Source organism: Motacilla alba, chromosome 29, assembly GCF_015832195.1.
Source record: "Motacilla alba alba isolate MOTALB_02 chromosome 29, Motacilla_alba_V1.0_pri, whole genome shotgun sequence".
Lineage (NCBI taxonomy): Eukaryota > Metazoa > Chordata > Aves > Passeriformes > Motacillidae > Motacilla > Motacilla alba.
The window spans coordinates 732356-745010 of record NC_052044.1 but is presented as its reverse complement, the minus strand read 5'-3'; the positions used below and the strand labels follow the sequence as shown (position 1 = coordinate 745010).

General features: G+C 61.2%; 1 protein-coding gene across 1 annotated transcript; it reads left to right on the top strand.

The window, feature by feature from the left end:
* The first annotated feature begins 884 nt into the window (after positions 1 to 884).
* NACA (nascent polypeptide associated complex subunit alpha) lies at positions 885 to 11196 on the top strand. Its single transcript, XM_038164426.1, has 8 exons — positions 885 to 965; positions 1327 to 1398; positions 9735 to 9820; positions 9915 to 9992; positions 10240 to 10386; positions 10509 to 10637; positions 10855 to 10977; positions 11066 to 11196. The coding sequence occupies exons 2-8, from the start codon at positions 1329 to 1331 to the stop codon at positions 11078 to 11080; spliced, it is 648 nt and encodes a 215-aa protein (XP_038020354.1). The 5' UTR covers positions 885 to 965; positions 1327 to 1328; the 3' UTR covers positions 11081 to 11196.
* The last annotated feature ends 1459 nt before the right edge of the window (positions 11197 to 12655 follow it).

The window sequence follows — 12655 nt, the reverse complement described above, 5'->3', positions numbered from 1 at the left end:
CCCCTAAACCTGTCCTGACCCCCTAACCCTGCCTGGATGCCCTGCCCTGACCCCATAACCCTGTTCTGACCCCATAACCCTGCCTGGACCCCCAAACCCTGCCTGGACCCCCTGTCCTGACCCCATAACCTTGTCCTGACCCTCTAAACCTGCCCTGACCCCCTAAACCTTCCTGGACCTCCTGCCCTGGCCCTGTCCTGATCCCCTAACCCTGCTCTAACCCCCTAATCCTGCTCTGACCCCCACCCTGACCCCATAACCCTGTTCTGACCCCATAACCCTGCCTGGACCCCCTGTCCTGACCCCATAACCCTGCCTGGACCCTCTAAACCTGTCCTGACCTCCTAATCCTGCCTGGAGCCCCTGTCCTGACCCCCTAAACCTGCCTGGACCCCCTGCCCTGGCCCTGTCCTGATCCCCTAACCCTGCTCTAACCCCCTAAACCTGCCTGGACCCCCTGCCCTGACCCCATAACCCTGCCTGGAGCCCCTGTCCTGACCCCATAACCCTGCCTGGACCCTCTAAACCTGTCCTGACCCCCTAAACCTGCCTGGACCCCCTGCCCTGACCCCATAACCCTGTCCAGAGCCTCTAACCCTGCTCTGACCCCCTAACCCTGCCTGAACCCCCTGTCCTGACCCCATAACCCTGTCCTGACCCCTAACCCTGCTCTAACCCCCTGTCCTGACCCCTAATCCTGTCCTGACCCCTAACCCTGCTCTAACCCGCTGTCCTGACCCCCTGTTCCCCCCGTTCCCCTCCCGGGATCCCGTTCCCCTCCCCGGGCTCTCTCCGCCCTCACGGTGGGGCCCGAGCAGAGCCCGGAACTGCGCAGCGCGGCCATGGCGGCCGGACCGGACCGCGTTGCCGGCCTCTCCCCCTGCCCCGGAAGTGCCGCGCTCCCGGAAGTCGCGCTGCCCTCTCGGTCTCTTTCCGCCGCCATCTTGGGCCCCGCTCCCCGCACAGTGAGTCCCGTGCCGCCATCCGCCTCCATCCACCGCCATCCGCCGCTCGGGGCGCCGCTCGCCGCTAACGGGATGAGCGGGTGGCCGGCAGGGCCCGGTTGAGGCCATCCATGGGGTCGTGGGCGCGCCGGGCAGGGTAGAGAGGGCGGCCCCGCGCCCCGGCGGGGGTGGGGGGGAGAGGCGGCCTAGGCCCGGGCCCGGGACCGGGGTGTCGTGCGGCCGAGGTGTCTCGGTAGATTGTCCCGGTAGAGGGAGGCTCGGTGTTCCAGCGGGGTGGGAAGGACGAGTTAACCGGTGCTGGCCCCCGGGCTGTCCCGGAGCCCCGGCGAGCCCGGGCCTGTCGGTTTGTCCGTTCCCGTAGAAATGCCCGGCGAAGCCACAGAAACCGTCCCGGCCACGGAGCAGGAGCTGCCGCAGCCGCAGGCGGAGACAGGTGAGACCGGGGGCGGGTTTGGGGAGGATTCCCGGGGGGATTCCCGGGATCCCCTCGCCGGGCGGGGAGGCTGGGCCGGGTCCCGGTGGCGGCGGGGGTTGCGTGACCCCGGTTTGAGTCTCGTCACGTCCCCCGCGGGGCTTTTGGGGTGTCCGTTCCATGGTCTCGCTGTGGCCGAAACAAACCGGGCCGGTTCTGTGGGTCCCGCGGGGAACGTGACCGGAGCCGGGAGAGCGGAGCGGGGACTCCGTGTCCCCAAGTGCCGGGACCGGGGACTCCTCGTGTCCCCAAGTGCCGGGACGGGACCGGGCATGGCTCGGAGCTCGGTTTGGGTGGGAGAGGAGGGCAGCGGTTGTGGCCAGGTCGGGGTGTTGGATTTGGGGTCCTGTCCCGTTGGATTTGGGGGTCTCTTCCGTTGGGTTTGGGGGTCCTGTCCTATGGGATTTGGGGTCCCGGTCCCATTGGATTTGGGGTCCTGTCCTATGGGGTTTAGGATCCTGTCCCCTGGGATTTGGGATCCTGTCCCCTGGGATTTGGGGTCCTGTTTTATGGGATTTGGGGATTCTGTCCTACTGGATTTGGGGTCCCGGTCCCACTGGATTTGAGGTCCCATGGGATTTGGGATCTTGTCCTATGGGATTGGGGGGCCTGTCCCCTTGGATTTGGGGTCCTGGTGCCACTGGATTTGGGAGCTTGTCCCGTTGGAGTTTGGGGTTTTTCCTGCTGGATTCAGCGGTCTTCCATGGGATTTTGGGTGTGCTCCATGACTGGGTGTTGTCACCCGATCTGAGGGTGAACAGGGCGCCCCTGTTGGAGTTGGGGGTCTCCCCTGTTGGAGTTGGGGGTCTTCTGGTGGATTTGAGGGTCTGCCCTGTTGGATTTGGGGGTTTCTCACTGAATTTTGGGGATCTGCCCCTTTGGATCTGGGGGGTCTTTCATTCAATTTTGGGGGTCAGTCCTGTTGAATCTGGGGATTTGTCCCGTGTGATTTGGGGGTCTCTCACTGAATTTTGGGGGTCTGTCCCTCTAGATTTGGGGTCTTTAATTGAAATTTGGGGATCTGTCCCTCTGGATTTGGGGGTCTTTCATTCAGTTTTGAGGGTCTGTCCTGTTGGATTTGGGGACCTGTCCCATTGGATTTGGGGGCTTCTCGCTGAATTTTTTGTGTCTGTCCCTTTGGATTTGGACATCTGTCCCTTTGGATCTGGGGGGTCTCTCACTGAATTTTGGGGGTCTGCCCAGTTGGATTTGGGGGTCTCTCATAGGATTTGGGGTTTGTCCCATTGGGGAGCCACCGCTGAGGGTTGGTGACAGAGAGGGGACACAGGGAGGGAGCTGAGTGATGGCTGTTGCTGTGACAGCTGCACCGATGATTCCCAGGAGCTGCCGAGCTCCTTATCCCTCCCGGCGTGGCTGGGATTCCTTTTTGGGGCCCCCTCCCTGCCATGGCTCCCCCGTCCCTCTCAACTGACAGCTCCCAAAATTCTGCCGCTCGTGGCTTTCCTCAGGCAGCTCCTTGGATTTTCATCTTATTCCTTGGAAAAAACCTGGAGATGTGGGGCTGATCCACAGGGGTTCTGGGCACAAATCCCCTGATTTTTGGGGAATCCTTTGGCTTGGGATGCTTGAGAAGGGCCCAGGGAAAGGTGGGGCTGTGAGGGAGAAGCAGGAATGATTGTGTTGATCAGGAATGTGCTCAGAAGGATTGTTCTGGAGAGGGTGGCCCTGCATGGCCTGTTCCGTGCTGCTCCTTTGGGAGGCACCAGGACGTTCCCTGGAGCGGGGAATGTCCTGGCACCCGCTGGCACTGCTGTCCAGCTCCAGGCCTGCCGTGGTTTGGGGTAAAACTGGCAGCACCTTTGAGGACCCCATTCCCAGGGCAGGGACAGGGATGTCACTCCCTGCATTCCTGGGTGGCAGCGAGACCAGGACACTGACCCTGATCCCAGGGTGTGACAGGGATACACAGCACCTGGGAGGGACAGGATCCATGGAATGGGGCTGGCTCTGGGCTCTGCAGCTCTGAGGGTGGCACCGTGCCCGGGCTGGTTCTGCTGGTTGGAGCAGCACTGCCCTGCCCGGGGCTCTTCCCTCCCTTGGATCTGCACTGGGAATGGCGTTGGGAATGTCAGGGCTCTGCAGGCTCCCAGGAGCTGGAACCTGAACCCTCTCATGGCCTCTGAGTGCTGGTTGGCATTGGGAATTTCATTGGGAATTTCTCTGGGAATGTCGGGGCTCTGCAGGCTCTCAGGAGCTGGGAGCTGAACCCTCTCATGGCCTCCGAGTGCTGGTTGGCATTGGGAATTTCATTGGGAATTTCAATTGGATTGTCAGGGCTCTCTGCAGGCTCCCAGGAGCTGGGAGCTGAACCCTCCCATGGCCTCTGAGTGCTGGTTGACATTAGGAATTTCATTGGGAATTTCAATTGGATTGTCAGGGCTCTCCCCAGGCTCTCAGGAGCTGGAACCTGAACCCTCCCATGGCCTCTGATTGCTGGTTGGCATTGGGAATTTCATTGGGAATTCCGCTAGGAATGTCAGGGCTCTCCCCAGGCTCTCAGGAGCTGGGAGCTGAACCCTCCCATGGCCTCTTGAGTGCTGGTTGGCACTGGGAATTTCATTGGGAATTTCTCTGGGAATGTCGGGGCTCTGCAGGCTCTCAGGAGCTGGGAGCTGAACCCTCTCGTGGCCTCTTGAGTGCTGGTTGGCACTGGGAATTTCATTGGGAATTTCACTGGGAATGTCAGGGCTCTGCAGGCTCTCAGGAGCTGGGAGCTGAACCCTCTCGTGGCCTCTTGAGTGCTGGTTGGCACTGGGAATTTCATTGGGAATTTCACTGGGAATGTCAGGGCTCTGCAGGCTCTCAGGAGCTGGGAGCTGAACCCTCCTCATGGCCTCTTCCCTAAATTGTGCCCTTTGATTGCTGCTTGGCATTGGGAATTTCATTGGGAATTTCATTGGAATTTCGCTAGGAATGTCAGGGCTCTCTCCAGGCTCTCTCAGCTCTGGCTTAGGGACTGCAAGCTCAGCCCTGACATGGCCTCTTCCCTAAATGGAAGGGGGATTGCTGCTTGGCATTGGGAATTTCGTTGGGAATTTCACTGGGAATGTCAGGGCTCTCTGCAGGCTCTCAGGAGCTGGGAGCTGAACCCTCCTCATGGGCTCTTCCCTAAATGGTGCCCTTTGATTTCTGCTTGGCATTGGGAATTTCATTGGGAATTTCACTGGGAATATCAGGGCTCTCTCCAGGCTCTCAGCTCTGGCTCAGGAGCTGGAAGCTGAACTCTCATGGCCTCTGCCTTAAACGGTGCCCCTTAATTACTGGTTGGGAATCTCTCTCCAGGGCTCTCTGCAGGCTCTCAGGAGCTGGGAGCTGAACCCTCTTCCCCAAACGGTGCCCTTTGATTGCTGGTTGGCGTTGGGAATTCCGTTGGCAGTGTCAGGGCTCTCTGCAGGCTCTCGGGAGCTGGGAGCTCAGCCCTGGCATGGCCTGTGGCCTGAGCAGTGCCCTGGGCTCACCAGCTGGTGTTGGCAATGGCCAGGCTCTCCGCAGGCTCTCTCAGACCTTCCTGGGGAGCTGGAAGCAGCTCCCGCTCGGTGGGACTTGCCTTAACAAACTCTTGTTCTCCCCGTTCAGCTCCAGCTGCCCCCGTGGCCGCTCCCATCCCTGCTCCAGGTACTCCTGTAACCCCTCGTGTGCCGCATTAACCAGCGTGTGCCGTTCTGGGGGTGCATTCCTTTAACCCTAACAGCTTCCAGGGCACTGGGGGGGCCTTTGACACCCCCAGGTCGTGCCCTCAGGGCATCTACCCCTGGCTGGAGGGAGGGGGCTCCCAGGGCACTCCAGGAGTAATTCCACGTGCCACTGGGTTATATTTGATTTTCCCTTCCTCTCCTCGGGTGGGTCTTTGTTCCCCCATGCTCCCTGCAGCCCGGGGGGTGACCCCAGGCTCGTGGGGGTGTCCTGACAGAGTTCTGGGGTTGTGACAGCCCCTTTGGTAGGGCAGAGCTGGATCCCTGCACCCCTGGGGCTTCCTGGTGGTTCAGGGAGTGCCTCCTGCCATCCAGGACTCTCAGGAAAATCTGTGTTCTGCAAGGGGATGAACGTCCTGGTCCGTGCTGACCCTGGCAGTGCCTGCTGGGCCAGAAGCCAGGCACAGATGCCAGAGGAATGCCAGGGCTGGCCGCATGCCGCCTCCCTGTGTCTCCTTCTCTCCCTCCCTCCTCTCATGGCTCACTCTGTTTCTCTCCTTTAGCTGTTCTTCATGCTGCTCATTCCCCACCTCTGACTCCATCTCCATCCGCCCAGGCACAGCTGCCCAGCACTGCCCAGGCTCTGCCAGGCCCCCCGGGCCCCGTGTCCCCCCCCGTGGTGCCAGCTGCAGCCATCCCCGTGTTCTCTGTGCCCCCCCAGCCCCCCGCCCCGGCTCTGCTGGGCCCAGTCACCGCTGCCCCTCCTCCAGCTCCGCAGGCCCCCGTGGGCTTTGCAGCCCCAGGCTCTCCAGGGCCTGCCCCGGTTAGCCCACTGTCCCCAGGATTCCCAGCTCCAGTGTCACCTGGCCTGGCTGCTGCTTCTGCTGCAGTGACAGTGGCTCCTCTTGTCCCCCCGCTGAGCCCCAGTTCTCTCCCAGCTGCTCTCACCTCTCCCATGAAAACTGCTGCTGCTGCAGCCTCTGTGGGAGCAGCTCCAGCCCCTCTCCCTGCCTCTGGAGCAGCCCCGGCCCCTTTCCCTGCCTCTGGAGCAGCCCCGGCCCCTTTCCCTGCCTCTGGAGCAGCCCCAGCTCCTTTCCCTGCCTCTGGAGCAGCCCCAGCTCCTTTCCCTGCCTCTGGAGCAGCCCCAGCTCCTCTCCCTCCATCTGGAGCAGCCCCGGCTCCTTTCCCTGCCTCTGGAGCAGCCCCGGCTCCTCTCCCTGCCTCTGGAGCAGCCCCGGCTCCTCTCCCTGCCTCTGGAGCAGCCCCGGCTCCTTTCCCTGCCTCTGGAGCAGCCCCGGCTCCTCTCCCTGCCTCTGGAGCAGCCCCAGCTCCTCTCCTACCTCCCCCATCCCGTCCCCTTCTGGCATCTCCCCCACCAGTGCCTCCCACTTTGCTGCCTGCTCCCACGGTGGCAGTGTCCCCCCAGAGTCCAGGGTCACCCCCACTTCCCTCAGCCCCGGCGTCTCCTGGAATTCCTGCTGTTCCAGCCTCTCCCCGAGCCTCAGCTCCAGCCCTGGTGGGTGCCATCTCTCCCCCTGTCTTCCTGGCTGCCCCCAAAGCTCCCTTGTCACCCCCTATCCCTCTGCTGCCAGCTGGGATGTCCCCTGCTGGCCCGGCCCCTGGTGCCCCAGTCTCACCACTGCTCCCAGTTGCTCCTTCTGCTGCCAAGGCCTGTCCCGTGGGCCCCCCAGCTGTGGGACACCCAGTCCCCCCCTCGGTGGCCAAGACCCCTCCTGGCAGCCCGGCCCCTCGGGCAGCTCCAGTGGCTCCTGCCCTGTCCACGCCCGCCCTGGGAGCTGCCATCTCTGTCCCAGGGTCTCCAGCAGCAGCTCCTGTGCCTGCTGTCCCCTCTGCCAGCTGTCCCCCTGTCACACCGGCCGTGGCGGCTCCTCCAAGTCCAGCTGCCGCCCCCTGTCCCCCTGTCACGCCGCCCGTGCCACCTCCAGCCACCCCTCCTGCGGCCAAAGCAGCTCCTGGGAGCCCGGTCACTGCCCCAGCTGCCCCCTCCGTCCCTGTCACCCCACCCATGGCACCTCTGGCCACCCCTCCTGTGGCTAAAACATCTCCTGCTGCCCCTGTCACACCGGCCATGGTGGCTCCAGCCGCCCCTCCTGCGGCCAAAGCGGCTCCTGGGAGCCCGGTCACTGTCCCCTGTGCCCCTGTCACACCGGCCATGGCAGTGCCACCCTCTCCAGCTGCCCCTCCCTCAGCCAAAGATGCTGCCAAGGGCTCTGTTGCTGCCTCAGCTGCCACTCCAAGTCCCCCCAGCCCTGCCAAAGCCACCCCACCTGCGGCCAAAAGTGCTCCCAAGAGCCCTGGCGCTGCCACCCCGTCCCCTGCCACCCCGTCCCCTGCCACCCCGTCCCCTGCCACCCCGTCCCCTGCCACCCCAGCTCCTGCAGCTCCACCAGCAGCCAAAACACCCCCAAAGAGCCCTGCCAAAGCCACCCCAGCTCCGGCCACCCCCCCTGGGGACAAGGCACCCCCAAAGAGCCCTGCCAAAGCCACCCCAGCTCCGGCTTCCCCTGGAGCAGCCAAGAAGTCTCCCAAAGGCAGCCCTGTCACTGCCCCATCTGCTCCTGTGGCTCCTGCACCTTCAGCTGCCCCTGCTGAGGCCAAGGCACCCCCAAAGAGCCCTGCCAAAGCCACCCCAACCCCTGCAGCCTCTCCTGAGGCCAAAGCACCCCCAAAGAGCCCTGCCAAAGCCACCCCACCTCCAGCCACCCCTGCTGAGGCCAAAACACCTCCAGCTCCTGCCCAGGTGCCTCCCAAGAGCCCTGCTCCAGCCACCCCACCTCCTACTGGCCCCCCAGCAGCCAAAACACCCCCAAAGAGCCCTGCCAAGGCCACCCCAGCTCCAGCAGCTGCTGCTGCAGCCAAAGGACCCTCAAAAAGCCCTGCTGAGGCCAAGACTCCCCCAAAAAGCCCTGCCAAAGCCACTCCTCCTGCTGAGGCCAAGGCACCCCCAAAAAGCCCTGTCAAAGCCACTCCTCCTGCTGAGGCCAAGGCACCCCCAAAAAGTCCTGTCAAAGCCACTCCCCCCCCAGCCACCCCTGCTGAGGCCAAGGCACCTCCAAAAAGCCCTGTCAAAGCCACTCCTCCTGCAGCCACCCCAGCTGAGGCCAAGGCACCCCCAAAAAGCCCTGTCAAAGCCACTCCTCCTGCAGCCACCCCAGCTGAGGCCAAGGCACCCCCAAAAAGCCCTGTCAAAGCCACCCCAGCTCCAGCCACCCCCGCTGCAGCCAAAGGACCCTCAAAAAGCCCTGCTGAGGCCAAGGCACCCCCAAAGAGCCCTGTCAAGGCCGCTCCAACTCCAGCAGCCCCAACCCCACCTCCTGCCCCATCCACGGGCGTTTCTGGTGCCCCTCCAAAGCCCCCAAGCCCTGGCAAGAAGCAGCAGCCCCTCGCCAATAACAAGGTGGCCAAGCCGGCCGCTCGCCCTCCCTCGAAAGCCGTGCCCGGCGCTGACGATGAGGACCTGCCACCTCTGCTCCCCCCCGAGCCGCCCGTGCTGCTGGAGCTGTCCCCTCCCGCGGGGGTCCCGCAGCCCCTCCTCAAGAATGACAAGGGTATTTCTCGGTTTTGCCGTGTGCATGGAGTGTCACTGGCTGCCCACGGGGGATTACTAACGGCGCCCGGGGTCCCGGTGAGCCGGGCCGCGGGGAGGGACGGGGCTCGGACACGGTCACTAACGCGTGTCCTCGGGCACGGAGCACGGTGTGGTTTGTGGTCTGTGGTTTGTGGCATGGGCACTGCGAGATGAGATGAGCTGAGCTGAGCTGGCTTCGCACAGAGATGCCACGTGCCTGGCCCTGCTGCGTGTGGTGGCCGCGCGGTGGCCTCGTGTCCGGCTGGCGGTGCAAGGGGGGATGTGGGCAGTGTTGGTGCCAAACTGGGATGTCCCCACGCTATGCCTGAAGTGCTGGGAGCACCCGGGCACGCCCTGCAGAGAGGTTTGCCAAGTTGCTCCTGGTGCAGTGGGCACAGAGACCCTTCCCAGAGGACTGGATCCAGGTAATGGCTGCACGGGAGCGTCAGGGTCACCTCCAGGTGACCTCCGGCCTCCGAGGCTGGGGACACCCAGCTCTGCTTCAACTGGTGTGGTCGGTGCCGTGGGTCACAAGTGGTGGTGGCACTGCAGCTGGTGGCCCTCTGGGCACCCAGAGGTGCTGTCCCCTGAGCAGGGTTTGGAGTTATCCCAGATCACGTCTGTAGTGAAGTCCCAGATGTGCAGCAGCCCTGGGGGCTCGGTGAGTGGGGTCTCGGTGCCGTGTGCCAGCTCTGGATTTGAGGGGACTCAAGAGAGGCCCTGTCACACTAAACTACTGCCACCTCAGCACACGCTTGGGTGTGCCACTCACCTCCTCCTCGAGCTGGTGCCACAGGCTGGAGCCACCTCAGGATTCATTCCGGAGCCTCCAGGCACCTCTGGCACGCTGCTCCCACCATGGCAAGGCTGAGGACGCACTCGTGCCACCCTGCTGATTGCATTTGGGGTGCAATGAGAGCTCCTGATGGCATTCAGAGTGCGGGGAGCGCTCCGTCACCACCTAACTGGGCTGACTGGTGGCTTCACCGGGCACCAGCAGCGTGCCCTGGACCTGCCTGGGGTGGGAAGAGTGAGGGCTGTGTGTGTCTCCGCAGGGTCTGGCACAGAGTCCGACAGCGATGAATCCGTACCAGAGCTCGAAGAGCAGGACTCCACACAGGCCACGACGCAGCAGGCACAGGTAGGGCAGGTGGCACGTGCCACGCGGTGGGTCAGGGTCCCCGCGGTGTCACCCCAGCGTTGTCACGGATCCCTCTGGCTTTCCCTCCCTGCAGCTCGCGGCAGCAGCCGAAATAGACGAAGAACCCGTCAGCAAAGCAAAACAGAGCCGGAGCGAGAAGAAAGCTCGCAAGGTGAGGCTTCACCTGTCCCTGGTGAACAGCCCCGGGGCTCAGAGGCACGCTGGGGATGTCACCAGTCCTGGATTGGAGTGTTCCCTCCAGCTGGCAGCCCGCGAGTGCTGCTCCGTGGCAGCAGATGCACGTTTCCACGTGTATCCACACAGCAAATGTTGGAGCTGGGACTCTCTGGAGAGAGGAGTGGGCACATCTGGCTCCAGGGCTCTTCTTCCCTCGCTGACCTTTCCGTGGTGTTTTTCAGGCAATGTCCAAGCTGGGCCTTCGCCAGGTGACAGGAGTCACCAGAGTCACCATCCGGAAATCCAAGAACATCCTCTTTGTCATCACAAAGCCAGACGTGTACAAGAGCCCGGCGTCAGACACCTACATCGTCTTCGGCGAGGCCAAGGTGAGCCCACCCTGGCGCCAGCAGGGCAGGGTTCCTTCCTGTCACCTGTGCACTGTGGGGCTCCTGCCAGGGAATGTGCTGGACTGGTCTCACCGCTCCTCTCCTTCCCTTCCCTCCTGCAGATCGAGGACCTGTCCCAGCAGGCTCAGCTGGCAGCTGCTGAAAAGTTCAAAGTGCAAGGAGAACCTGTTTCCAACATCCAGGAAAACACGCAGACCCCCACCGTGCAGGAGGAGAGCGAGGAAGAGGAGGTAAGGCCTTCTTCCCCAGCCTCTCTGTGGCGCCGTGGTTCGGGTTAATCCATAAATTCCTCTCCTTCATCCGCGGTTCTGTAATGGCAAAGGGAGAGCACAGGCTCCTGCCCTGGGGGTGCTGGCAGTGCGGGCCTGGCCTCCTGCCTTCCAACCCAATCCCAGCCCGTGCCAAGCCTGCAGCTGGCACCAATCCCGGGCTCTGTTTCTCCTTCAGGTTGACGAAACCGGCGTGGAGGTGAAAGACATCGAGCTGGTGATGTCGCAGGCGAACGTGTCGCGGGCGAAGGCCGTGCGAGCCCTCAAGAACAACAGTAACGACATCGTAAACGCGATAATGGTGAGCGCAGGGGGGCAGCGGCTTTGGGGGGGTCCCTGAGGGGAGCTGCTGCCTCCGGGCTGCCTCCTGACTCCCGTTCTCCCCACAGGAACTGACGATGTAGCCGCCGGAGGGAGGAGCCTTTTTTGGTGTTTCAGAGAAGAGTAAAATACAACTAAATTTAAAATTTGTACTATTTCTATCGGTTAATAAAGTTGTGGCTTATTGTTGGTGAAACGACTGCTCCGTGCTGCTTTGCTGTCTGTGGCCTCAGGGTGGAGCCTTCCTCCCAGGAAGATCCCGGCGCCGCTGGAACACCACCTGCCCGTTCCCTCCTTTCCTTCCTGTCCCAGAGCCTGGGACAGAGCAGGGTCACCCCTTCATCCCCTCGGGGTTCCCTTCAGGGGGGCTCCTCAGTGCCCTGCAGCAGGCAGGAAGGGGATCAGGGGTGAGGGAAAGGCTGTGAGCTCCAGTAAAGCCTTAGGGCAGGTGTGCTCCTTGGGCTGTACCCGGGTGATGGATGGACATGTCCCACGTCAGGGACAGCCCTGTGGGATGTCTTTATCCGTGATCTGGCATCGAGGGTGCCTTGCATTGTGGGTGCCACCAGTTGGGGTGGGATGTTGATCTGCTGGAGGGCAGGAAGCCCTGCGGAGCCAGCTGGACAGGATGGGCCGAGGCACCACCAACCCCCTGGAACGCTCCAGGTTAGGGGAGAGGGGCTGGAAAGCTGCCAAAGACCCTGGGGAGGCTGGTGCCAGCAGCTGGGCTGTGCCCAGGGGACAGAGGACACGGGGTGGCAGCTAGAGCCCTGAGCTCACCCTAAACAGCACCCCTAGAACCCCAGTTCTGCTCAACAGCAGCACAAGGCAGCGACCCTGCTGGTGGGACAGCTCCAGAACCTTCCCTGGGACAGCCCCAGGAGCCTCCCAGCAGGGTCAGGTCATTAACCCTGGTGGTGGGACAGCTCCAGAACCTTCCCTGGGACAGCCCCAGGAGCCTCTGGTGCAGGCTGTTCCCCCAGTCAGAAGGTCGGGATGGTGTTTGGAGGCTGCAGAGTCACAGGTAAGGACTGAGCAGATTTTTATGGTTTTTTAAAGGTATTTTTCAGGGCTTTTAAAGGATATTTTAGGGGGTTTTTTTTGCAGGAGTTTTTAGGAATTCTCTGGGAATGTTTAAGATACCTTTAGGGGTTTTTCGGGGCTTTTAAAAGAATTTTTTGGGGTGTTTTAAGGGCCTTCCTACTACCAATTAGAAATTTTAGGGGTTTTTTGGGTATTCTTGGGACTCATTTCGGACTATTTAAAAATTTTAGGGCTTTTTTAGAACTACTGGGGGTATGTGGAGGACTTTTTTAGGACTAGGGTATTTCTAGGATTTTTGAGGGCTTTTTAGGGTTTATCAGGACATTTTTAGGGGTTTGAGGTATTTTTAGGTTTTTGGGGGTAATTTAGAGCTCTCTTAGGACAATTTAGGGATTTTGTAAAGGTCCTTTGGGGATTTTTAGAGGTGTTTGAGGGGTTTATTAAAAGCATTTTTAGTAGGGTGTTTTTTAAATTAGAAAAATTATATTATTTTCAAATAAAAGGTTATTATTTTAAAATAAAATAATAATAAAATAAAATATATTAAAAATTAAATAAATATTAAACATATATTTTAATATATATTTAATTAACTATATATTAAAACAAATATA